The sequence below is a fragment of the Micromys minutus genome, assembly GCF_963924665.1.
Source record: "Micromys minutus genome assembly, chromosome: 4".
In the NCBI taxonomy this organism is placed as follows: domain Eukaryota; kingdom Metazoa; phylum Chordata; class Mammalia; order Rodentia; family Muridae; genus Micromys; species Micromys minutus.
In genome coordinates this window covers 65814357-65840469 of record NC_137973.1, presented here as the reverse complement: position 1 = coordinate 65840469, position 26113 = coordinate 65814357, and the positions used below count along the sequence as shown (strand labels likewise).

The following is a 26113-nucleotide window of genomic DNA, read 5'->3' as shown; positions in this document are numbered from 1 at the left end:
GTTTGATTCTGAAAATCCAGATCCATTTCATTGTAATTTATTTTCTTTCCTTGGAAAGCAGACATGGCTTGAACATAGTCTGACTTCAGTGTTTTATTTTCATACTAATGCCATGTAAAAGTGCAGAGAGTCTGCATGCTAAAACAAATGCGCATTTGAGTGCGCAATTGATTAACCAATTTTCAGATAATTAACATTTTAGATTTTGCGTGTGCATTTGTTGCTCATTTGACCATATAATAATTACTTAGCCTTAATTATAATGGATTACATCTTCAATTCTTGCACACAGATTCTAATAGAATGACAGAATTTTACATCACTGTCTATATTTTAGCTAAATAGACAAGCACTCACAAGCAAAGAAAGTGAATTTTTAAGGTGGGGAACATTTCACTCCTGTGGAAGATGACATTTTGATTAATGAAGTGTTACAATTGTTTTTAATGTACTTATTTGGTGGTGCATATAGCAAAATTAATCCTGATAGATGAAATGCATTTAAAGTCTGCTTACAAAATGAATGGTGTCTCCAAGCTAATAGAGTTATAAATGAACAGAAGGAAAAAAAATGAAGAAGACTTTAAAAATGAGTCAAGTGAGAATAAAAAGCCAGATTAAAAAACAATTTACCGTGTGTGCCTAGAGAGCCAAAGAGAACTCGGGTGCAAAGAATGTGACTTAGGGACTTTGTGAGCAGCTGACTAACAAATGTGATGCAGTCGGAATGGGGGAAGGTGGAAGGAGGCACAGAATTGGGCTTCCCACTGGTGCTTCCGTGTGCAGAGCTGAAAGGCAAAAGCTGAAACCACATCCTGAGGGATACTCTGGAGCCAAGTCATCCATGCCTTTCATCAGTAATTACTGGAAGCCATGCTGCAGCCTAAACATCAGGAGATGTGGGATCCATGAACAGCAAGGAGGCTCAAGCACCAAAAAAAAAAAAAAAAAAAAAAAAAAAAAGACCTTCGAAACCCAAAACAATAACAATAAAACCAAACAAACAAACGCTAACAGTGTAGATCCATTTGAAGTTTCACATCGGACACTTGTCTACAGCATTAATTATAAAAATGAACTCCCATTTTACAAATAGCACCCAGCATTTATATAGACATTTTTTTTCTCAATACTTTCAAGATGTATGGGCAGCCATGTTCCCGGTTTGGGGAAAGGTTGACCAAGCATTCAGTACCTTTCATATAGCATCATGCAGGCTACAGAGAGGGCTGCAGAGTTAAAAGTTCTGACAACATCTCTAATCATTTGGGGACTCTAGGCAACTAAGAAATCTGTCACCCTAAAGAAGCTAAGAAATCTCTGTGTGTTCAGTGGTTTGGTCTTTAAATATAGATTAATAAAATGTTATGCTTTGGCAATGTTGCAGCCCGGGCTCCCTCTCAAACTTGTGTAGCCTGTGTACTTGTCTGCTGCCCTTTGTTGTGATAAAACATCACCAAGAGTAATGTGGAGAAGAAAAACAGATTTTTTTTTCATCCTTTGTTTTCAACTGCCAGCCCAGTATCCAAGGAAGCCAATGCAGAAACCTGGGAGCAAGAACAGAAGCAGAGTCTATGGCAGAATACTGTTCCCTGGTTCCCTCTCAAGCTCACATTCCCTTTCTTCTACAGTTCAGGGCTACCTGCCCAAGGGATGGAACTCCCATGATAGGCTAGGCTCTCTTGTATCAATTAGTGGTCAAGAAAATGCACAAGTCCACAGAACTATCAAATGGAAGCAGTTTTTCATTTGAGGTTCCTCCTTCCAGAAGTGTCACATTACAAACAAAACTAACCAGAACAGCCAATGGCAGTCCTTCCCAAGGCTCTATAAATGCAACTATGTGTCACCACATCCAGCCCTACTTGTTTTTAATCGCCCCAGATTCTTAAAATACATGGGAATTATGGAGACATGGCTCAGTGGTTAAGAGCAGGGGCTGTTCTTTAAGGGCGCCTGGGTTCAAGTCCTAGCACCTACAAGACAGCTCGAAACTGTCTGAAACTCTGACATTCTCATACATGCAGGCAAAACCAAAAGACAATACACAGGAAATAAGCACAATTATATATATATATATATATATATATATATATATATAAAATAATAAGCGGCCTCCCGAGAAGCCAAGGAAACTGACCTAGAGCGGGTCACTGTCTATGCGGAGGAGAAGATCCAGAGTTCGAATCTTGAGACAGCTATGTCCGTCATTGGAGACAGACGGTCCAGGGAGCAAAAGGCCAAATAGGAGCAGGAGAAGGAACTGGCAGAGGTCACTGTGAAGAAGGAAGATCTGGAGTTGATAGTGACAGAAATGGAGATATCTTGAGCAGCAGCAGAAAGAGCTTTAGGGAACACGTGGGTAATGTGGTGGAGGCTCTTATTGCCCTAACCAACTGAAAATGTGCTCTTTTAGACATTCTGGACTGATTTACTGAAATAAAGTGTTCTGTTCTGCTGTTTAAATAAATAAATGAATAAATAAATAAATAAATAAATGACTGTATTAACGTAAGTTTCATACTTTCACATACATGATATTCAATAAATCAATGATAAGAGTAAAAATCATTTATTTATAGGTATAATAAAGGAGAGAAGCTACATTCTATCCACCCCTAAGAAACTAAGAGTCCCAGATAATATCAAATGACTTAGGGAGCTGTGGAAGGAACTAGGACATGAGGAAACGTGTATAAAGAGAAAGAGCCACAGTTACACAATGTGTTGTCCTGCATGTCCTTCAACTGTCAGAGCTTAGACCAATGCAGGCAACTGGGAGAAAATAGCAAAGCACCTGGAATCATTAAGGAGATCCAAGAAATTAGCAAAGAAATCAAACAACCTAAAATCTGAGGTGTTGAAAGTAACTAGATTCTGAGAGGTCAAATTTTCAGTAAAAGGTGGGCCCCAAAGATACGGGCTGGGGGTTCAGTGGACTCCCACAGCACCTATAATAAGGAAGCCACCGGGGCAGTTTGTGGAATGGAGAAAACAAGAAACAAGCACTGGAGCTCAGGAATAACCAGGCAGAAAGACTTTGAGCAAGCAGCCAAGATAGTAAGATGAACACACTGCCGGGCTCCTGGTGGTGGCAGAAAAGCAGGGCAAAGGAAATCTTACACCAACGTATTTCTCCCTTCCAAGTTAAGGTGTCTATTGATATTGTCATCATTCAAGTCTTGGCATGCACTCCCCTCTCTTCTTTACACCTTGCAGTCTGGGTTCTTTATTTCATTTTTGTACATTAGGCCACGAATTCATATGGAATGGGCTCTAACATCTCAGGCTCTTTTCTGTTAGTCCTCACAAAGTGCACTTCTCTGAGTGGCACAGGTTGGCGCTTCAGCTGAACCCAGATGACCTCTTTGGCTTCCTTTTTCTTCTGATCGTTCTTCTTCGTGCACTTCAGGAAGCTGTTTCTGCTCCTCAAGTGCTTGATGTGCTCAATCCGCACATTGATCCTCTTGGCCAGATTCTTGCCCTTAACTTGCTTGTTTACAATGATGCCCACAGATGCTGGGTGACACTGTAGACCCTTCCGGTTTTTCCGTGGTAACACGTATGGGACATTCCTTTCTGAACAGTGCCCATTCATTGTTGTCTACAATATCACCCTTCTTGTAGATTCGCATGTATGTGGAAAAAGGAACAACTCCGTGTTTCCTAAAAGTCTAGAGAACATATACCAAGTGCCACTTATCTTTCCCTTTGTGTTCAGCATTTTGGTGGCATTAACTGGAATATGGCTGCCCCAGCCAAAAGCAGTGTGTAGCTCTTTTAAAGATAGGCAGCTACACAGTAGAATTATGGACACTTCAGCTTTATTTTGTTTTTTTTTAATGCTGGGCCTAGGAGTCCAACTTGAGATTAAGGCATTTGCCTAGTGTACACAATTTTCCAGGCTTAAAACCCTATACTTCAAAATATGGGGGGGGGGGGGAGTAAAGTAAACACTAAAAGCTGAAACAGAGAAGGGAGTAGAGATGTCTGGCTTTCTTTAAAGAAGAAATAATAATCACGACAGTTACATCCTCAGCAGTGGTGGTGGGAGCCAGGAAACAATGCAATAATGTCTTCAAAGTATTGGAAGAAAATAGCTGCCAAACTAAAATTATATGTGCAGTGAAAATATACTAGAAAGTTATTTAAAAATACACTTATTATAAAATAAAATAAATGTAAGAAAGAAGAGAGATAAAAATATGCATGGCAATAAATATTGGCATAAATGGCCACTAATGCATCGCACAGTCTTGATCTCACATAAAATTAAGATAAATGATGAAATTACACAAAAGGCAGTAGACAAATATATATAATTAAGGTCTTTAATTATCTTGAGATTGTTTAGAAAGTGCCAAATCTTTATAAATACGTGTATTATTTCTATAATATCTATGGTAACCATCATAAAATATAATAATTTTATATAAAATATATGAGAGCAGAGCCTGGCCCAACCACCAGCCGGAAAGACGGCTTGTACAGGCTGAGCAACTGTGACCGGGAACAGATCTTAGGAACTTCTGTTCCCATCCGGAGACAACTTCAGGACACAGAGCAGAGCCTGGCCCAACCACCAGCCGGAAAGGCGGCTCATACAGGCTGAGCTACTGTGACCTGGAACAGATCTTAGGAACTTCTGTTCCCACCCGGAGAGGACTTCAGGACGCAGAGCAGAGCCTGGCCCAACCACCAGCCGGAAAGGCGGCTCGTACAGGCTGAGCTACTGTGACCTGGAACAGATCTTAGGAACTTCTGTTCCCCCCCTGAGACGACTTCAGGACACAGAGCAGAGCCTGGCCCAACCACCAGCCGGAAAGGCAGCTCGTACAGGCTGAGCAACTGGTGAGTGGGAGACCTAGGCTGCGGGGGAGCAGAGGGATTTCTGCGGAGTGCACACGGAAAGGGCACCCCCTGCCCTGACCTGCCCTGTCCTCCCCGATCCAGTGATCGGGAACAGATCTTAGGAACTTCTGTTCCCACCCGGGGACGACTTCAGGACACAGAGCAAAGCCTGGCCCAACAGCCAGCCGGAAAGGTGGCTCGGAGAGGCTGAGCATCTGTGACCAGGAACAGATTTTAGGAACATCTGTTCCCACCCGGGGGCGACTTCAGGACGCAGAGCAGAGCCTGTCCCAGCTGCCACCCGGAACCTGGGATGCTGGGGAGTAGAGAGATCTCTGAGGAGTGCACACGGAAAGTGTACCAGGGACACAGACCAGATACAAGGGAAAGGCAAGAACATATCACTGACAACAAAATGGCAAGAGGAAAGAGAAAGAGTATATCCCAAGGAAACCAAGACAATCTAGCAACACCAGAACCCAGCTCTCCGATAGTAGCAAACATAGGAATTCCAAACACTCCAGAGAAAGAAGACACAGACCTGAAAACATGCCTCAAGACGCTGATAGAGTTACTTAAACAAGAAAGGGAGGAAAATCAAAAAGATTCAGAAGCTTTTAAAGAAGAAACAAGAAAAACACTCAAAGAACTCAAAGAACGAGACGAAAACAGAACCAAAGAAATAAAGGAATGGAAGAGGGAAATTAAAACAGAAATTGACACAATAAAGAAAGCGCTAAAAGAGATAACCCTAGAGTCAGAACACCAAAAAAAGAAATCAGGAGTCACAGAAGCAAGCATTTCCAACAGATTACAAGAGATCGAGGAGAGAATCTCGGGGGCAGAAGACAACATTGCAAACATAGACAAAACAGCCAGAGAAGATGCAAAAAACAAAAAGCTCCTAACCCAAAATGTCCAGAAAATACAAGACACAATGAGAAGACCGAACCTAAGAATAATAGGAATAGAAGAGGGAGAAGAGTATCAACTAAGAGGCACAGTAAATATCTTCAACAAAATCATAGAAGAAAACTTCCCTACCCTCAAGAATGAGATGACCACGAGCATAAAAGAAGCCTTCAGAACTCCAAATAGGTTGGACCAGAAATGAAATACCTCCCGACACATAATAGTAAAAACATCAAGTGCCCAAAGTAAAGAAAGAATACTAAAAGCAGTAAGGGAAAAAGGTCAGGTAACATATAAAGGCAGGCCAATCAGACTCACACCCGATTTCTCAACAGAGACTATGAAAGCTAGAAGAGCCTGGACAGACATCATTCACTCCTTAAGAGAGCACAAGTGCCAGCCCAAGCTGCTATACCCAGCAAAACTATCAATCACCATCGATGGAGAGACAAAGATATTTCAAGACAAATCAAAATTCACACAATATCTGACCAAAAACCCAGCACTACAACGAATTATAGGTGGAAAACCCAATACAAGGAGAAAAAATACAGCCTAGTAAAAACAAGAAAACTCCTAAACAAGAAAACTAAAGAAAAAAACACAGACACAACTCAACCCAAAAAAGCAAAAATGGCAGGAAACAGAAACAATTATTCCTTGATATCTATTAACATAAATGGTATCAACTCCCCAATAAAGAGACATAGACTATCAGACTGGATACATAAACAAAATCCAGCCTTTTGCTGCATACAGGAAACTCATCTCAGAGACAGAGACAGACACTATCTCAGAGTAAAAGGGTGGGAAAAAAACTTCCAAGCAAACAGCTCCAAGAAGCAAGCTGGAGTGGCTATTCTAATATCGAATAAAGTAAATTTCCAACCAAAAGTTATCAAAAAAGATAAAGAAGGACACTTTTTACTCATTACCGGGGAAATCTGTCAGGAGGAACTCTCAATCCTTAACATATATGCTCGAAATAAAAAATCACCCACATTCATAAAAGAAACTCTACTAAAGCTCAAAAAATACATTTCACCCCACACAATAATAGTGGGAGACTTTAACACCCCACTCTCACCAATGGACAGATCAGGGAAACAGAAACTGAACAAGGACACTGCAAAACTAGCAGAGACTTTGAACCAACTAGAATTAATAGATATATACAGAACATACTATCCTAAAGTAAAAGAATACACCTTCTTCTCACCACCCCATGGCACCTTCTCGAAAATTGACCACATAATTGGACACAGAACGAGCCTTCATCGATATAAGAAGATTGAAATACTCCCATGCATCCTCTCAGATCACCATGGTCTACGGCTGGTCTTTAACAACAACAAAGACAACAAAATGCCCACATACACATGGAAACTAAACAACACTCTGTTAAAGGATAGCAGGGTCAAAGAAGAAATAAAGAAAGAAATTAAAGATTTTCTAGAATTCAACGAAAATGAAAACACAACATACCCAAACCTATGGGATGCAATGAAAGCAGTATTGAGAGGAAAACTCATTGCCCTAAGTGCTTCCAAGAAGAAACTGGAGAGAGCTCACATCAGCAACCTGACAGCACAGCTAAAAGCACTAGAACAAAAGGAAGCAGATATACCCAAAAAGAGTAGACGGCAAGAAATAATCAAAATTAGGGCAGAAATAGAACAAATAGAAACAAAAAAAAAACCATTGAAAAAATCAACAAAACAAAGAGTTGGTTCTTTGAGAAAATCAACAAGATTGATAAACCCCTAGCCAGACTAACTAAAGGGCAAAGAGAGAGTATCCAAATTAACAAAATCAGAAAGGAAAGTGGTGACATAACAACTGAAACTAAGGAAATTCAAGAAATCATCAGATCCTACTACAAAAACTTATACTCCACAAAATTGGAAAATCTGGAGGAAATAGACAAATTCCTAGACAGATACAAGGTCCCAAAGTTGAACCAGGACCAAGTAAACCATCTAAATAACCCCATAACACCTAAAGAAATAGAAGAAGTCATCAAAAGCCTCCCAACCAAAAAAAGCCCAGGTCCAGACGGGTTCAGTGCAGAATTTTATCAGACATTTATTGGGGATATAACACCAATATTCGCCAAGCTATTCCAAAAGATAGAATCAGATGGAATATTACCCAACTCATTTTTTGAGGCTACAATAACCCTCGTACCTAAGCCACACAAAGACCCTACAAAAAAGAGAACTTCAGACCAATCTCACTTATGAACATTGATGCAAAAATACTCAACAAAATCCTTGCAAACCGAATCCAAGAACACATCAAAACCATCATTCATCATGACCAAGTAGGCTTCATCCCTGGGATGCAGGGATGGTTTAACATAAGGAAATCCATCAATGTAATCCACCATATAAACAAACTTAAAGACCAAAATCACATGGTCATCTCACTAGATGCTGAGAAAGCATTCGACAAAATCCAACACCCCTTCATGTTAAAAGTCCTGGAAAGAACAGGAATCCAAGGCCCATATTTAAACATAATAAAAGCAATATACAGCAAACCAACAGCCAACATCAAACATAATGGCGAGAAACTTGAAGCAATCCCACTAAAATCAGGGACTCGACAAGGCTGCCCACTCTCTCCCTACCTATTCAACATAGTACTGGAGGTCCTGGCTGGAGCAATTAGACAGCAAAAGGAGATCAAGGGGATACAAATCGGAAAGGAAGAGATAAAAACATCACTCTTTGCCGATGACATGATAGTGTACTTGAGTGACCCCAAAAATTCCACCAGAGAACTCCTACAGCTGATAAACAAGTTCAGCAAAGTGGCCGGATACAAAATTAACTCAAACAAATCAGTAGCCTTCCTATACTCAAAGGACAAACATGTGGAGAAAGAAATTAGGGAAAAGGTACCCTTCACAATAGTTACAAAAACTATGAAATACCTTGGTGTGACTCTAACTAAGAAAGTAAAGGACCTGTATGACAAGAACTTCAAACCTCTAAAGAAAGAAATTGAGGAGGATCTCAGAAAATGGAAAGATCTCCCATGCTCATGGATTGGAAAGATCAACATCTTAAAAATGGCCATCCTACCAAAAGCAATCTACAGATTCAATGCAATCCCCATCAAAATTCCAACCCAGTTCTTCATGGAATTGGAAAGATCAATGTGCAATTTCATATGGAATAACAAAAGACCTAGAATAGCGAAATCCATCCTCAACAACAAAAAAACATCTGCGGGAATCACTATCCCTGACCTCAAGCTATATTACAAGGCAATTGTGCTGAAAACTGCATGGTACTGGTACAGAAATAGGCAAGTGGATCAATGGAATAGAATAGAAAATCCAGAAATGAGCCCTCATGTATATGGTCACCTGATTTTTGACAAAGGAGCAGTAAACATTCAATGGAAAAAGGACAGCCTATTCAACAAATGGTGCTGGTCCAACTGTCACTCAACATGCAAAAGAATGAAAATAGACCCGTTCTTATCTCCTTGTACAAAGCTCAAGTGTAAGTGGATTAAAGATCTCCACATTAAACCAGATACACTGGAACTATTAGATGAGAAAGTAGGGAAAACCTTAGAACACATAGGCACAGGAGAAAATTTCCTGAACAAAACACCAATGGCTCAAGCTCTAAGGTCAAAGATTAACAAATGGGACTTAATGAGATTGCAAAGTTTCTGTAAGGCTAAGGACATCGTCAAGAAAACAAAACGGCAACCAACAGAATGGGAAAAGATCTTTACCAACACCACATCAGATAGAGGCCTAATATCCAAGGTGTACAAGGAACTCAAAAAGCTAGACACCAGAGAATCAAATAACCCTATTAAAAAATGGGGTACAGAGCTAAACAAATCATTTTCAGTTGAGGAACACCGAATGGCCGAGAAACATCTGAGGAAGTGCTCGACATCCTTAGCCATCAGGGAAATGCAAATCAAAACAACCCTAAGATTCCACCTCACACCAGGAAATCTGTCTGGCGATACCTCAGAAAATTGGATATAGTACTACCTGAAGACCCAGCTATTCCACTTCTGGGCATATACCCCAGAGACACTTTAATACACAACAAAGATATATGCACCACAATGTTCATAGCGGCTCTATTTATAATAGCCAGAAGCTGGAAGGAACCCAGATGTCCTTCAGAAGACGAATGGATACAAAAATTGTGGTACATATACACAATGGAATAATACTCAGCCACCAGAAACAATGACTTAACCAAATTCTTAAGAAAATGGCTGCATCTAGAGAAGATCATCCTGAGTGAGATAACCCAGTCACAAAAGAACAGACATAATATGCAGTCACTGATAGTGGGATGCTAACCCCAGAGGCTTGCACTCCCCCAGAAACAACTCACAGACTGTATGAAGTCCAAGAAATAAAGAAAACAAAAACTATACATATATTCACAAAACAAGAAGACTTTGACTATTTCCATGTTGTGTTTTGTTTTGCATGTACTTTACGCTTATTGCAACTAGTACGTTTTTAATGCATACTGTCAAGCCCTTGAAAAAAATCAAGTACTGACTAAAAAACATATTCACATGGTTTTATGTAAAATTTATTTTAATGTCTGAAAAAACAGTACTGACAAAAATGTATAATTTTAAGCAAAAAAATGTTTAAAATCTTTTAAAAAAATAATATGCTGTTAGTCTTTTGTGTAGATGGAAATATCTCAAGAAACACTTCTTGTTATGATTAATAATTTGAGTCTTATTTGTAACAGATAAGAGACCAATGTATTTTCCATGTATTTTCATGTTAAAAAAAATAAATCTTGTTTTGAAGACAATATATATATATATAAATAATATAGGAAATAAACTTCATATTCCATAAGAATCCTACATTCATAAGATATCGTAATGATCATAACAATAAGGGCACAGCAATTGTGGTAAGGTATGCCTTTAATCTCAGCACTGGAAAGGCAGAGTTCTGTGAGTTCAAGGCCAGCATGGTCTACATAGCAAATTCAAGACTAGCCAAGACTCCTTGATGAGACTGTCTCAGAAATCAAACAAAAGCATAAAAGAGCATCCATGAAGAAAAAAAGAAAAAACATAAAACATACATGGGGAAAAATCAGAAAACACCAGGTGTGAATAAATATGTGTTTAGATAAAACAATAAGGGAGAAGTTAATTCCAACTGACTGACATTTGATAAAAATCACAACCAGATATGGTCTTCTCAGAATAGAAATATTATAACTCTAAGGATCTGGAGGAAATTGTGGCTATTAGGATATGGAGGAAATACTGTAGATATAAGGATATGGAAGAAACATTGTAACTATAAAAATATGGAGGAAACATTGTAACTATAAGACTATGAAGTAAACATTGTAACTATAAGGATATGGAGGAAACATTGTGACTATAAAAATATGGAGGAAACATTGTGACTATAGGATGTGGAGGAAACATTTAACTATATGAAAGTGGAAGAAACATTGTAGCTCTAAGACTATGAAGTAAACATTGTAACTATAAGGATATGGAGGAAACATTGTGACTATAAGAATATGGAGGAAACATTGTGACTATAAGGATGTGGAGGATTGACTATTAGAATGTAAATGTAGAAATGTAGACAATCATCAACAAGAGAAATTTGACATAGTTACACTGGTAGCATAGTAAGAATGGAAACTATCTTATAAATTCTTTGAAATAACATTTTAAAATGGGGTCAACATAAAAGTGATACAAATCCTAAATTTTGGCATTAGCAGTGTGACTCAGTTGTGGAACACTAGTCCAGAAGACCCTGAGTTTGATCCCCAGAATCACAAAACTTTGTGGGTAGGAATCTAAATTTTTATAAAGCTAATAACATTAAAATATGTAAAGCAATCATGCTTACCTATAACTCTAGTATTTAAGAGGCTGAGACAGAAAGAGCATAAGGCTGAGTCTACCCTGGGCTACACTGTAAGGGTTTGTGTAAATAGATAAATCATGTGAAATGAGGAATAACAATTACTTAGAAAGGGAGCCATGGTCAATTGCATATGCTTATAACTCCAGGACTTGGAGAACTGACCCAGGAGGGTAGCAGGAGCCAGAGCACAGCCTAAGCCACATAGCAAGGGCCTATCCCAAAAACTAGAAATTGAAACTTACCAATGTATAGTCCTGAGTGCACCTGTTACGAGACAGAAAAGCAGTGCTTGTTTTTATCCCAAAATATTCAAATAGTAGATTAAGTACAAACAGAACAAATTTTAAAAAGTAAAAGTCTAAAATGAAAACACTAAAAAAAAAAAAACTAACTAAAAATAAACAAGCAATACCATAGATAAAACTAAAATCAGTCATTGTTGGAGTATGTGGTATGCTGCAAGCTGGGGTTTGGTTTTGTTCTTACCTAATGGAAAAATATGCGTTTAGTACATGACCCAAACTTCTGCATTCTAAGTTATATTTCTTCCATTTTGTGCTCTCTCGCGCTCTCTCCTGTCATTCCTCTCCTCTCACCATTCCTCTCCTGCTCCTGGCCTGACCTGCACCCTGATCTCAGCTGAAAGCCAGTCTCCTTAGCCTGTCTTTTAGGGACTGCAAAGAGGATCACCCTACAACATGCAAGTGCACCCTTCTGCTGGAGAACCATGATTTGCTATATTTCCTTTAGTTTTACTGTCCACAGAAATACGCTTATTCCATTAGGCAAATACCAACAGAAAGTGTGAACACATAGTTAACGAATCACAAAATACTTCTCTTCCATACTGACACTCATATTTTATGCATTAAAATATTCCTTGAGCGCTGCAGCAGATAAAGCTGTTAATGACTGATTTATTCGACATCCTCCAAATGAATTTGTCCCCAGAAGTCTTTTTTCACATCATGATGACTCATGCACTCAGGTATGAGCAGTGCACGGTTTTTCTGTACACCTGAGAATGCCATGAACTCCAGGTAATTATACTCTTGATGGTAGACATAGCAATGACTAAATAGCGTGTGATTTCAGGTGGTCATAAACACTATTACGAAAAAGTAAGCTAAGTGTTGGTGTAAATAATGACCTCTGAGATTTGTGTGAAGGTAGGATAAGAACCCACCGACCATAACTTGGGAAATGACACCTGCATGCTACTTCCCAAGGTGTCAAAGTCCGTCCACTGACACACAGGCAGCAAGCAAGAGGACTCAGTAAATTCACAAAGAAAGAACACACATTGAAACTTCATGTGTGCACTTTCGCTGTCATATGTAGAAGACACCATCATGTAGAAGATGTCCTGGTCCTCTGCTCTCAAAAATCTCTCTGCCCTCTCTTCCTCAATGTTGACTGAGTTTTAGATATAGGGGTTCGTGCTGTGGATATATCAACTGTGAATGGGCTCCACATGGTCAGTTGTTCAATGCATGCTTGACCAATTGTGGCCATTTGTAATGGTTGATTGGGGGAAATCTCACAAGATCTCACTGTTAAATGCAAAAGTATTGGCAATTAATGGCTAATGAGAAGATTCGTTCTTATCCAGGGATAAGACCCCTGATAGTTTATACGATCTCAGTGGTCATCTCTAAGCATATGAGCAACACTAAATGGACTCACCGGGTTATATTTACAATAGATGTGAACAATAGTAACTAAAATACAAGACACCATGAAGTTGAGAAGACATGAGAGTCACACAAGAAGAGAAAATTATGTCGATACAGTTTTAATTTGTGGGATGCTAAAAACACTAAAAAATGTTTTGAAAGTTAGAAAAGAAATATGCATGGAAATATGAAAGAAATTGGGAGAGAAGTAGATTGTATTCAAATGTATTCTATGCATGTATAACATTCTCAAACCATAAAAAGGGTTATTTTAAAAAAGAAAGTTTGAAAAAAATGCTCACTATTTTCTCCTTATCTCACTACTGCTTCAAAAAAAGTATAAAACTACGTATTACCTGATTTTAAAAGCCAAAGCCACTGATGAGCATTATTCTCCATATAAGAGGAGGAGTGGAATCATGGGAGGATGACAGTCATTAAGAGAACTCAACTTATCCTCTGTGGATGGTGCTTATTCAGTGCACTTTTCAAGAATCTTCCCTTTCTTCTAAAATCAAGAAGTTCAACATCTACCCATTCATTGCCTTGAGCTTAAAGATCCCAGCGGCTTAATTTGCCCTTCAATGTTTTTCATCAGTGAGTAGTTCATAAACAGAATCTTTTTCCCGACAGACATAAAAACTATATTGCCAGTGTGCTGGTTAATTTTTGTGACCCTGACACAAGCTGGAGTCACCTGGGAAGAGGAATCTCCAATCAAGAAAGTATCTCCATCAGATCAGCCTGCAAACAAGTTTACAGATAATTTTCTTGATTAATGATTGATGTAGAAGGACCCAGCCCATTGTGGGAGGTGCTACCCATAGACAGGCAGTCTTAGTATATAAGAAAGATAGCTGAACCTGAACCTAGAGAGTAAGCCAGTAAGCAGTATACCTCCACAGTTTCTGTTTCTTCAGGTTCCTGCCTTGTATTCCTGCCCTGATGTCTCTTCATGATAAACTGTAAGTTGTAAAACGAAAGACACCCTTTTCTCCTCCCAGTTACTAATGATTATGGTGTTTATTACAGCAATACAAAGCAAACAGGACAGTCAGCTTCCATTCTGTACCTCACACCACTAAACAAGTCAACCCCTGTGTTCTTTCTCTAGCCCACAATTTACTGACTCATCTAATGTGGTACAAGAAGCCCCATGTTCCAAGACGTAGAAAGGACAAATGTAACCTACGTGTCTTCTTAACCTATTGTAGTTGGAAGGCTAAATATTTTCCTTCTGTGTTTCCTGCCTCTGTCTTAAGAAATTACTTATTGAAGAAATAAAACTTTGTTTCTGTCTTTCTCAAACCATGAAGAATATTTGAGACCTGCTCAAAACCTTCATCCACTGGAGCTTTTAGGGGCCTTTAGAGGTTTAAAGTAATCATCAATTGAGCAATATTTTGACAACCATTAAAAATAGGATCTCATCAGACAACTTCCTCCCGGGAAGGAACTACCCCCTAGTATAATTTCTTTCTCTTTGTACTCTCTTCCTATTTTGACTGGCTGCATTCTTTTAGGAGAAACACTTATCAGACCTTGGAGAACATTCAGAACCATTGAAAGAAAAGAAAACCAGAGCCTCTGATCCACTACCTAAAAATATATGACTCATCTGAGGCAGAAGCACAAACCGTTGAGGCCAGGAATCTGCAATTCTTGTGAGCATCAAAGAAAAGTCATAATGACTGTACCAGTGACTCATCTGACAACTGCTTTTTATCCAAAAAAAGATAAGTCAAGGTACAGGAAGCTGGGAGTGAGGCAATACCAGGAAAGTACAAAACAGACAGTTAGAGAAGGCATGAAGAAAAATGAGACCTAAGAGACGCTATCAGGAGACTCCAGGCTGATTCAGAACATCACTGAGCAATACAGGCTCATGAAACCCAAGCCTACAGCAACTGGGATGAAATAGAAAAGGAGATTTAAACATTTAAGAGCCTCAACACATGAGCCCCAGGTTACCAATTTATTCTTTCCACTCTAAATAATGTCTGGGCTTAGAACCCTGGAGGCAGGAAGGAGTCCTACAGAGAAAACTAATCTGGTGGGAAAAGGGAAGCTACTCATGTAGCTGAGATATCTTCTGGCCTCCCTCCTCATTACCACTCCCCTGTAGTCCACTTCCCTCATGTTCCTAGAACACAGAATCATTCTGTTAATGGAACATCAATCATATTGCTCTGGACTTCTATTTCTAGTATAGTATCCATCAAACTATGTTAAAGGGCACTTTTTATATGTGTCTCCTAATGGATGAAGTAACTGTATACCCATTTCTGTCTCCTGGAACCCACCATAGTACTATATCCAAGTAGGCATCTAAATATCTTAATGGATTGAGCCTATTTGAACTGTGCCTTCATATTTCATTTGTCATCAGCCATGCTGGATGAGAACAAAACTCTGTTATATTTGGGAATAATCTTCTATTGGTCCCTATGAAATTATATTTAGCTGTGTTGCCTCACCCAGAGGTCTATGTAAGAGAAGACAATAGATAGATATTGGTTAATTTATTTCTACAAATCTTGAGCTTCATACATGCAACATACTCTTTTTGTAGCTTAAGAGATATTAGTAAGCCAACTAAGATCCTTTTTCCTCATATTCAAGTACAAAGCATGAACAAAAAATCTACACCAAAAAAGTAGGCCAGTTGGTTAGAAGATGTACAACATAGGAAAGAAAGAAACAGTAAGATGAGATAAGAAGTTCCAGAAGGTAGTGTGGCAGTTCATAGCTGAAACAAAATGACCTTTTTTTTTTTTTTTTTTTTTTTTTTTTTTTTTTTTTTGCCCATTATTGTTGCAAGCAAAGGGCTTAGCCAAGTGGGTATTTGAGAAGGCGTGTCCAACTCTCTTTTTTCAGATCCATAGAAGATATGCAATTCTTATTACCGTGGGGCTCAGAAGATGTCCTAAATCTCCCAACTTGCCAGAGGATTGGCTTCTGAGTTACACAATAGCTTTGCTGAGTAAGGATAGAGTCATTTTGTTACGACTATGTGACATGAACGAGTGGGCACAGGAACAGAAAAAGCAGAGGCTCTGCCACACTGATGAAAGGTGAGCTGGTGAGGGGCAGGGACCATCTGTCTAAGCGGAGATTAAGGAAGGTTCCAGAAATCTGTGGGTAGAATTAATTCTAGAACCCCTTCATGTTAAAAGTCTTGGAAAGATCAGAAATTCAAGGCCCATACCTAAACTTAGCAAAAAGCAATATACAGCAAGCCAGTAGCCACCATCAAGCTAAATGGTGAGAAACTTGAAGTAATCCCACTAAAATCAGGGACTAGACAAGGCTGCCCACTCTCCCCCTACCTATTCAATATAATACTGGAAATCCTAGTCAGAGCAATTAAAGAGCAAAAGCAAGCAAAAGGGATACAACTTGGAAAGAAATAAGTCAAAATATTACTATTTGCAGATGATATGATACTATACTTAAGTGACCTCAAAAATTTCACCAGAGAACTCCTACAGCTGATAAACAACTTCAGTAAAGTGGCTGGATATAAAATTAACTCAAACAAATCAGTAGCCTTCCTCTACTCAAAGAATAAATATGCTGAGAAAGATATTAGGGAATTGACACCCTTCATAATAGTCACAAACAATATGGTATACTTTGGTGTGACCCTAAGCAAGTGAAAGATCTCTATGACAAGAACTTCAAGTCTCTGAGAAAAGAAATTGAATGAGAAAGGATCTTTATCAATCCTACATCTGATAGAGGTATAATATCTAATATATACAAAGAACTCAAGAAGTTAGACTCCAGAGAATCAAACAATCCTATTAAAAATGGGGTACAGAGCTAAACAAAGAATTCTCAACTGAGGAATATAGAATGGCTGAGAAGTACCTAAGGAAATACTCAACATCCCTAGTTACCTATAATGCAAATCAAAATAACACTGAGATTCCACCTCACAGCAGTCAGAATGGCTCAGATCAAAAATTCAGATGACAGCAGATGCTGGTGAGGATGCAGAGAAAGAGGAACACTCCTCCACTGTTGGTGGGGTTGTAAACTGGTACAACCACTCTGGAAATCAGTCTGGCAGTTCCTCAGAAAATTGGACATGGTACTACCTGGAGACTCAGTTGTTCCACTTCTGGGCATATACCCAAAAAATATTCCAACATATAATAAGGACACATGCTCCACCATGTTCATAACAGCCTTATTTAAAGTTTGAAGCAGAGATTGAAGCAAAGGCCATCCAGAGGCTGCCCCACCTGGAGATCCAGCCCCATATACAGCCATCAAACCCAGACAATATTGTTGAGGTCAAGAAGTACATGCTGACAGGAGCTTGATATAGCTGTCTCCTGAGAGACTCTGCCAGATCATGACAAATACAGAGGCAGATACTGACAGCCAATCATTGAACTGAGAATGGGGTCCCTAATGGAGGAGTTAGAGAAAGGATTGGATGAGTTGAAGGGGTTTGCAAGCCCATCAGAACAATACCAACCAACCATAGCTCCCAGTGACTAAACCACTATCCAAAGAGTATAAATGGATGAACCTATGGCTCCAGCTGCACATGTAGAAAAGGATGACTTTGTTGAGCATCAATGGGCATCAAGAGAAGCCCTTGGTTCTGCCAAGGCTCAATGCCCCAGTGTAGGAGAATTTCAGGGCAGGGAGGCAGGAGGGGGTTGGTGGGTAGGAGGCACCCCCATAGAAGCAGGGGAAGTGGGATGGGATTAGGAGTTTATGGAGGGGAAGCCAGGAAAGGGGATAACATTTGAGATGTAGATTGAATATATTCAATAAAAAAGAAGAGCAGGCCATCCATGCAGAGAAAAGGGGCATCAAGCAGCTGCCCACACAGGACCACACACATAAAGTGGCTCATCTTATGAACATGGTTTCTTTTTTTTTTTTTTTTTTTTTTTTTGTCAGCACTTTACTGTTTATTTGTAGCAAACAAATGGTTATCATGAATTGTTTCTTCATTACGTGTTTTATATGCTAAGAATGACACAAAAGTCTGTTTAGTTTCTTTCAAATCTTATTTTTTTTGCCAGTCTGAACACAATATACTGAGTTGATTATATAAACTTATGTACCTCCCCTAAAAGTCACACTTAACTAAATTCTATAAGTGCAAATTCTTGGTTATAAATTGAAGACTGCAGAGTTGGAAAGATGAACATAGTTTCTTATATGAACGCCACAGTTGTGGTCTGCCCAGTTGGTAGTACTCAGATACTAGAGAGAAACACATTCTTCACCTTTCTAAGTCACAAATAAAAGTCTCCCCCAAAACTTTGTTAACAAGATAACATGTGAACCATATATAGATAGTGTTTAGTGTCACAGGATGGCATGTTCCACATCAATAAGCAGGTTTGCATTTCTGCAGAAGGAACTGCAAATACATAAATATCAGAGGAAATAAAATAAATGACTTTCACAGAATACATTTTTTAAATAATTAACATCTTTTCCAAAATGTGAAAATAAGACAGAGAGGTCAGATGATAGACAGAAGCTAAATCATTTGACAAATAATTATTGAATATTGGAATCAAAGTTAATATCTAGATTCTAATGTCCAATTTTAAGACAGCAAATGCTGCATCTTGTTCTTCAGGCTTCCTAAGATGGTGTCTCAGGGGTTCTGACAAAGCCTGCTGCATTGCCAAGAATTTATTCACAGGAAGCAGAGAGTGGTATCCATAGAGAGTGGGGCTTCTCAGATACACTTATTAATGCCACATTGTAAATGGTACTTAAGTAACTGTACAGTGATGTTCCATGTCCCCATATACACAGCTTGTTTAGCGGACAGATTCATCTTGAGTGGGACTCAGGGACCGGTGAGTAATGGCCATGGGAGATGCAGGACTGAAGCCTTTCAAAGCTTTTACTTCTTTTATCAACACTCCTGATTTTATAAACAATGAGGGCCATTAACCCCATTCCTACCCAAATTTCCTGGTAAATCTCGGTATAGTATGGTTTCATGGTGACCCGGGTATCCTTAATAAAGCTTGGAGCTGGTACAACCAATCTGGAAATCAGTCTGGCGGTTTCTCAGAAAATTGGACATGGTCCTAGCTGAAGACCCAGTTATTCCACTTCTGGGAATATACCCCAGAGATGCTCCAACATACAACAAAGACACATGCACCACAATGTTCATAGCAGCCCTATTTATAATAGCCAGAAGCTAGAAAGAACCCAAATGTCCTTCAGTAGATGAATGGATACAAAAATTGTGGTACATTTACACAATGGAGTACTACTCAGCCATCAGAAACAATGACTTTATGAAATTCCTAGGAAAATAGATGCATCTAGAGAATATCATCCTGAGTGAGGTAACCCAGTCACAAAAGAACAGAAATAATATGCAGGTACTGATAGTTGGATACTAGCCCTAGATAGCTCTGAATACCCCAGAAATAACTCAGAGGCCATATGAAGCTCAAAAAAAAAAAAAAAAAAAAAAAAACCAAAGGCCAAAAAGTGAAAGCCTCAGTCTTTCTTAGGAAAAAAGTAAGTGTATGGCACCCTCTCAGAGTGTGGTACACCTGGACCTTAAATCATTAATAATTCAAGAGCCAAGAATATAGCTTTGTGTCAATTTTTGGTATTCAAAAATTATTATGTTTAATCTATACACACCAAGAAAACTCTGACTGTTTCCATGTTACATTCTGTTCTACATGTACTTTATGCTTATGGTAACTAGTAAGATTTCACTGCATATTATCAAACCTCTAAAAGAATTAAGAACTGAGAAAAATATATTCATATCGTGTTATGCCAAAATGCTTTTAAAAGTCTGTACATGTATCTCTCCTTTTAAAATAAAGTTGTAAGAAAAAAATAAATAAAGCTTAGAGCACTTCAGCAGGACCAAGGCCACAGGCGACACCCACAGAACACATTCTTTACTGTTTTCTGGACTCCATCATTCAGTGGAGGTGGGAATTTGGGGTTTTGATTTCTGTTTTTATTTTTTGTTTTTGTTTTGTTTTTTTTTTTTTTTTTTTTTGATAGTTTTATGCTTTCATTTCAGTCCCAAGTGCAATATAACTGACTGGGTATCATTTTGCCATCCTGACCATAAGTTTCCTGCTGTTTCCTTTGCTCTGCTCTAACTTAGATGCACAATGCGCTGTTCCAAAGGACAGGCTGCCTCCTCAGCCCTGCATATCTTCACAAAGACGACAGCCCAGCCACACAGTAAAATGACAGAGCCATTGTCTGTGCCCAGCAGAGGACTTCCCCTTTGTATGAGCTGAGTCACATTTTTCCTGTTGTCAACTTGAAGGCTGTCCGTTGATGTATGATAGGGCTATCTCGCTGAGGTCTAAAGGCAGGCAGATAGGTTCCCTTCCATGTGTTTGCCTTACCTTGGCCCCTTACCAATTAGAAGCTGCCCACTGGCCAAAAGAGATAAGGAATGGCTTATTAAGACTCAGACACTGCACTGAATGAACTAATTTCTGACAATTCACTCCTCATAGAATGGTTCCTGAGGTTCTTGCCCTGTGCAATCTTACTAATTTTAACAGAGGTCTTTCGGGATGTGTATATGCATTTTCTGTCTGATATCTGTTCCATTGGCACGTGCTTTAAAACCACAGATACATTTGGTTGGCTATCACATTGTGAAAACAGGAAGTCAAAGGATGGAATCAACTGTGAAATAAGCCTAGCAAGTGAAATTTCTACTTAGGAGCCAAGACAGGAACGCTGTTCTGAGAAACAACCAAACAAAAAGCAAAATGTCTATGTCTTTCTTTAGAAAGAGCACCCAGGCACAGCTCAGTATAATAATTTCAGTGCCTTGTAACCAGTGAAATGGTTTCAGATATTAATCCTCAGTACCACTGTTAGACATGATAGAATCTCTTAAATTAAGAAAGAGAGATGATGATATTTGCAAGCAGGAAAACCTTTGAGATAATACAGTCATCTGGTGATCACCATCAGCAATGAGCTTTAAAAGTACATTTTCTATTCTGATTTAGTCTCTTTGTGTATTCAGTAAGCATCTACTAAGTGCTTCCTCCAGCAAAGGCACTCACAGAGGTATTATGAGCCACAAGGTGTTCTCTCTCATTCACATGCCTCCAAAGGTCCTACCAGTACAGTACTCTTCTGGTTTCTCGAGCCTTCCAAGTGCCAGTCCTCAGAAAGACAATTATTTTGTCCATAGTACATTTTCAAAAGAAGGTGACTTAACAACCATAAAGGGGATGTTTTTAAATACCCTCAGGTCAGTGGACATTCTGGACATGGAAAAATATTAAGGTGAAATGACCAAGGCCAATTTTGAGAAAAGCAAGAGTCATCTGAGGGGAAGAAACCTCACCTGTGGAAGTATTTTCATAAGATCCAGATGTTGGTAAGTCTATAGGGCATTTCCTAACTAGTGATTGATGAAGGAGGCCACAGCCCTCTGAGCTGAGACACCCCTGGGATAGTGGTCCTGGGTGCTAAAGGAAGCAGAGTGATCAAGCCATGAGGAGCAAGCCAGTAAGCAGCATCCCTCCATGGCCTCTGCATCAGCTCCTGCCTCCAGGTCCTTGCCCTATCTGAGTCTTTGCCCTAACTGCTTTCAATAATGAACTGTTATGAGGAACTGTGAGTGTAAAATAAAACCTTTCCTTCCCAAGTTGCTTTTGGTCATGGTGTTCCATGACAGCAATATTAACCCCAACTGAGACACAGGTTTTAGGCAAATACCAGGAAATAGTACCCCATAAACTTGTGATGGGTTCATAAAATTTATTATTTGAAAGTGACCAGAAATGTAAAGAGTTCGAAAAACACTTGGGCAGTGGTGAGACAAGACAGCTGTTAGTGGAAGCCGGGTAAAGTATTGAAAATAAAAAGTGCTATAAATTGAAATCTTATTCAGTCATCTCTCAAGAGTTTCTATATAAGATATACCACATACCTAACGGCACATATCATCTATCTAGATAATTGATCTGATTACTGTCTCTCAAAGTCTACCAGAAAAGCACAAAACAAAATAAAAGAAACAGTAAACTTTGCAAGAAGACATTTTGATGCCATCTTGTCGGAGGGAGAATAAAGAATGCATGAATAATGAAGACAATGAAACTCACGGTACATATATTGACCTACATGATTTAAGAAAATGCTTGAAAGTCTGTTCTTTTGACTGATACTCATTTTAGTGTTAAAAACTCTCTGGAAATTAAAAACCAGAACTGGAAAAAATATACAGAACCTACTGGATCCACTTGTATTACAGATGGAGAAACGTAGGCACATGCCATTAAATGCTCTCCAAATGCTTCAGCGATTAGATAGGAAGAAGTAACCAAGCCCAGCACAGCCACTGAGATTTCAGACTTTGTCCTCATATGTTGATAAGGGCAGAGAGTAATGAAATACACTCAGTGTGACCCAATTATCCTGCACCCCATTTTGTGAGATGATCTTCTCTAGCCAGAGATGAAGTCACTGGTCTGAAGGATGCTGTGATGTCTTCCAGCGCATGGGTCCCTCTTGGCTGGTGTTCCTGTCATCACACCCTTAGACCAAACTATCCTTTTATTGTCCAGTATGAATGAAAAGTAAAGAAAAACTATAAGGAAGATGGCCTTCCCAAAGAGAAATCCAAAGAAAATAGCAATAAGAATGCAAACTGTTCAACTAAATAATTTCCAAGTCTTTTCCCTAAGTGTATAGTCAAATAATACAGTTATTCATTGCACAGCTGCAGATCAATTTGCTCATGTGTGAAATCTGTGAGAGACAACCATTTTCTCTTCAGATCAATGATCCTGGCTTGAGTTACCCATAGAATCTGATAAAAATACATTATTCCAGATGGACTCCAGTTGCTGGGCAGACGGAAATGTTTAAATAAAGCTCCAAGAACTTTATTATACAAAATTAGGCGGTCAGGGAGGGAAAGCATGTTAATATAACTGTATCCCACTTAAATTATAAGTTTGCTGAATTTTTAAAATTCTACTTTCATTGCTAAAAAACTTCAGAAAGAAACATTTGAATTTTTTTAAATGTTGAGTTTATTAAAATATTATCAATGATCTGTGCCTGACATGAATAGACTATTCTTATAGTAAGTTTCCACTTTTCAGAGACAGTCCATCCACCAACTATGCTTAGCTTTCTTTCTTCTGTGATCAGACAGGACACACCCTCATACCAGTGATGGAAACTTCATTAATGCAATGTGATGTACCATGTGGTTATTTGAGATGACTGATCATACTAATTTCATATGTACTCTGTTGCTGTCATGTCTGGATTTCATTCCTCTTTAAGAATAGATTGCAGCCACTCCATTCCATGTGTGCCCCTTGACCAGGGAAGCAGAAATCAACTCCAAACGATTCCTCATCTGGCACCCCCTAGCCTAGTAGGCTTCAGGATTTGCTTTTCAGAAAACATATAACCCTTCACTGCAGATGGCATGCTCTTGCTCCCAAATTCCAAAGGTCGTCCTTGAGTGTCACCTACTGGAAGCTTCCTTAAACCACAAACACACCATTTCCCACCATGAATATCACCAACACTGCTCTAGAACTTTGACCACACTGTATCCCAGACCTGATTTAGAGCCCTTCCCAGATTGCAAATTCTAGCACCTTCCTTTGGAACAAGGGCAGTGGTCTGGAATAGAGGTCTAAGTTGTGCAGGGCATTGCTACTAAAACACAAAGAAAGCTTCCGGTGGCTGCACTGCCTGTCCTGAGGTAGGAATGCAAGATACAGAATTTTAACTATTACATTACAGGACATAGTCCCCTATGATCCTAACCCCTGGGCATTTATAAACGTCACAAAAATGCCAGGTTGCTGAAACTCTTAAGGATGATCTTCCACCTGAACAGGCTGGCAGCTTGTACAGCGGAAGAACAGATTACAAAGGAAACGCTTTTATCGTCATGGTGACTACAGAATCAATCTTGTAAGAGGGGGGTGTTTCCAAACGTCTCCGTTAGCTTCCTGACCAGGGTGTTTGGAACGCTTATTTCTCCGGTCCTGACTATTCTTCAGATGTGCTGCTCACACTCCACTACAAGGGAAAAGAGCCTCATTTGAAACTGCCAAACAAGTACCCCGCCTCTCAAACTTAGCATTTACATGCTGATGACCCTCGTCAGTTTCCCTTTACCATAGGCGGCAGTAGTTCTGCTCCCGGTCCAATATCCAGATGATCCAAACACTGATTCTGCACACCTGCAAGTGTGCTCCCTGCCGGTACGTTTCCACAAGTCCTCGCTGAGGGCGTGGGGGGGAGGGCGGGGTAAGCAGCACCAGGCTGAGGTCCTGAGTCAGGGATTATCTAGCCTTTGTTGAGTGTGAACAAGCCAGGCTTCGAGCCCTAGCCCACCATCTGATCTAGCAAAAACACATTTGGTGTGGACTGTATCAATTCTCTCCGAGAAACAGGTTCCAGAAAGGAAATAAGCGTTTTAAAATGTTTATTGGTAGGAGCTCCTAGGAAGACAGCGGGAATGTGAATAAGAGTGAATAAATTTTCCTGTGGAAAGAAATGCTGGTGATCTGGCTTCGTATTCTAATTTCTTCAATTTCCACTCATAGGTTGCTGGAGGAACTGCAAGTTTATGCACAAAGAAAGGACTACTTCAGGCTCAATGAAAAATGGGTCCCTAGCAACTGTCAAGCTCTATGTTCATTGCGACAAAGAGAAATAATAAGCGGAGTCTCCGAGTATCCCGCACCTCCTATGGAAATGGGCCGGCATGTAGGCTAACCCTTCGCTCTGCAACAAACCCTATTGTCTCCCTGAGATTATGCCTAAGCACTACTTATCCTAAATAGCACAGGGAAGAAAATAAAGCATAATTATTTCCTACAGAGGTAGCCTCACATGTGTTCTGGTTTTATGGTGATTACTGAGCTATATCTCCTTTCTTCAGAAAGAGGGAAAACGGAGTCTGTACAGAGGTAGGATGGAACCGGTACCTGGAGCTCCATTCGAGGGACACGTGGAGGAATTCCACTCTCTGTCCATCCTGCTCTTTGAGGCAGGAATCACTGTTAAGTCTTCCTTATGAGGAAGCTGAAGCGCATAGGCGTTAAATAACTTACCCAAGCCGACACCATTAATTAGCAGAAAGGCTTTGCTGGTGGTGCGGAAAGTTAGATATTTTATTTTTTTAAGAATTTTATCAACAAAATGGACTTTGACTCAAGAATGAAGTAATTTTTGAGTCAAACTATTTTATTTCTAACACACACACACACACACACACAAAAAAACTATCTCCTATGATATCAATTTTTAAAGGTAACGACTTTCACCCCTATTACTCAATACCAGCTTGTTTTGAGCAGTGATAATAAATTATTTTTCCTCTGATGCAGACTTTTTTATTATAGCTACTTATCAAACTCAATCCTAATCAACTAGCAAAGGGCCTGAATGTCCTGTGTACTGTTATATTTTGAGCCAAATATAGGTGAGAGCTCAAGTCATCTTTCCGCTGCTAAGTCTCCAGTAGCTATGGCGGAAGAAAGCAGACTATTTATTTCACATTTCTGGCTCCACTCCATAGGACTTATATCATAGTAGAAAGGTTTTTCAAAATCCTTACAACTCCTATTATATTCTTTTAACCTGGGCCCAGCAACAAAGTTCTATAAGACTCAAGAAGACTGATGAAAGTTCAAAGACAGCCTGAAACACAAAGTGAGATCTAGGGCATCAAGACTATGACATGAGGTCTCACCTTAAAAACCAAAAT

General features: G+C 39.3%; 1 protein-coding gene across 1 annotated transcript; it reads right to left on the bottom strand.

The window, feature by feature from the left end:
- Window positions 1–19173: 19173 nt before the first annotated feature.
- LOC308420126 (ATP synthase subunit ATP5MPL, mitochondrial-like) lies at window positions 19174–19347 on the bottom strand (the record flags this gene model as incomplete). Its single annotated transcript, XM_080916036.1, has 1 exon — window positions 19174–19347. One exon carries the CDS (start codon window positions 19345–19347, stop codon window positions 19174–19176), a length of 174 nt encoding a protein of 57 aa, XP_080772162.1.
- Window positions 19348–26113: the final 6766 nt, after the last annotated feature.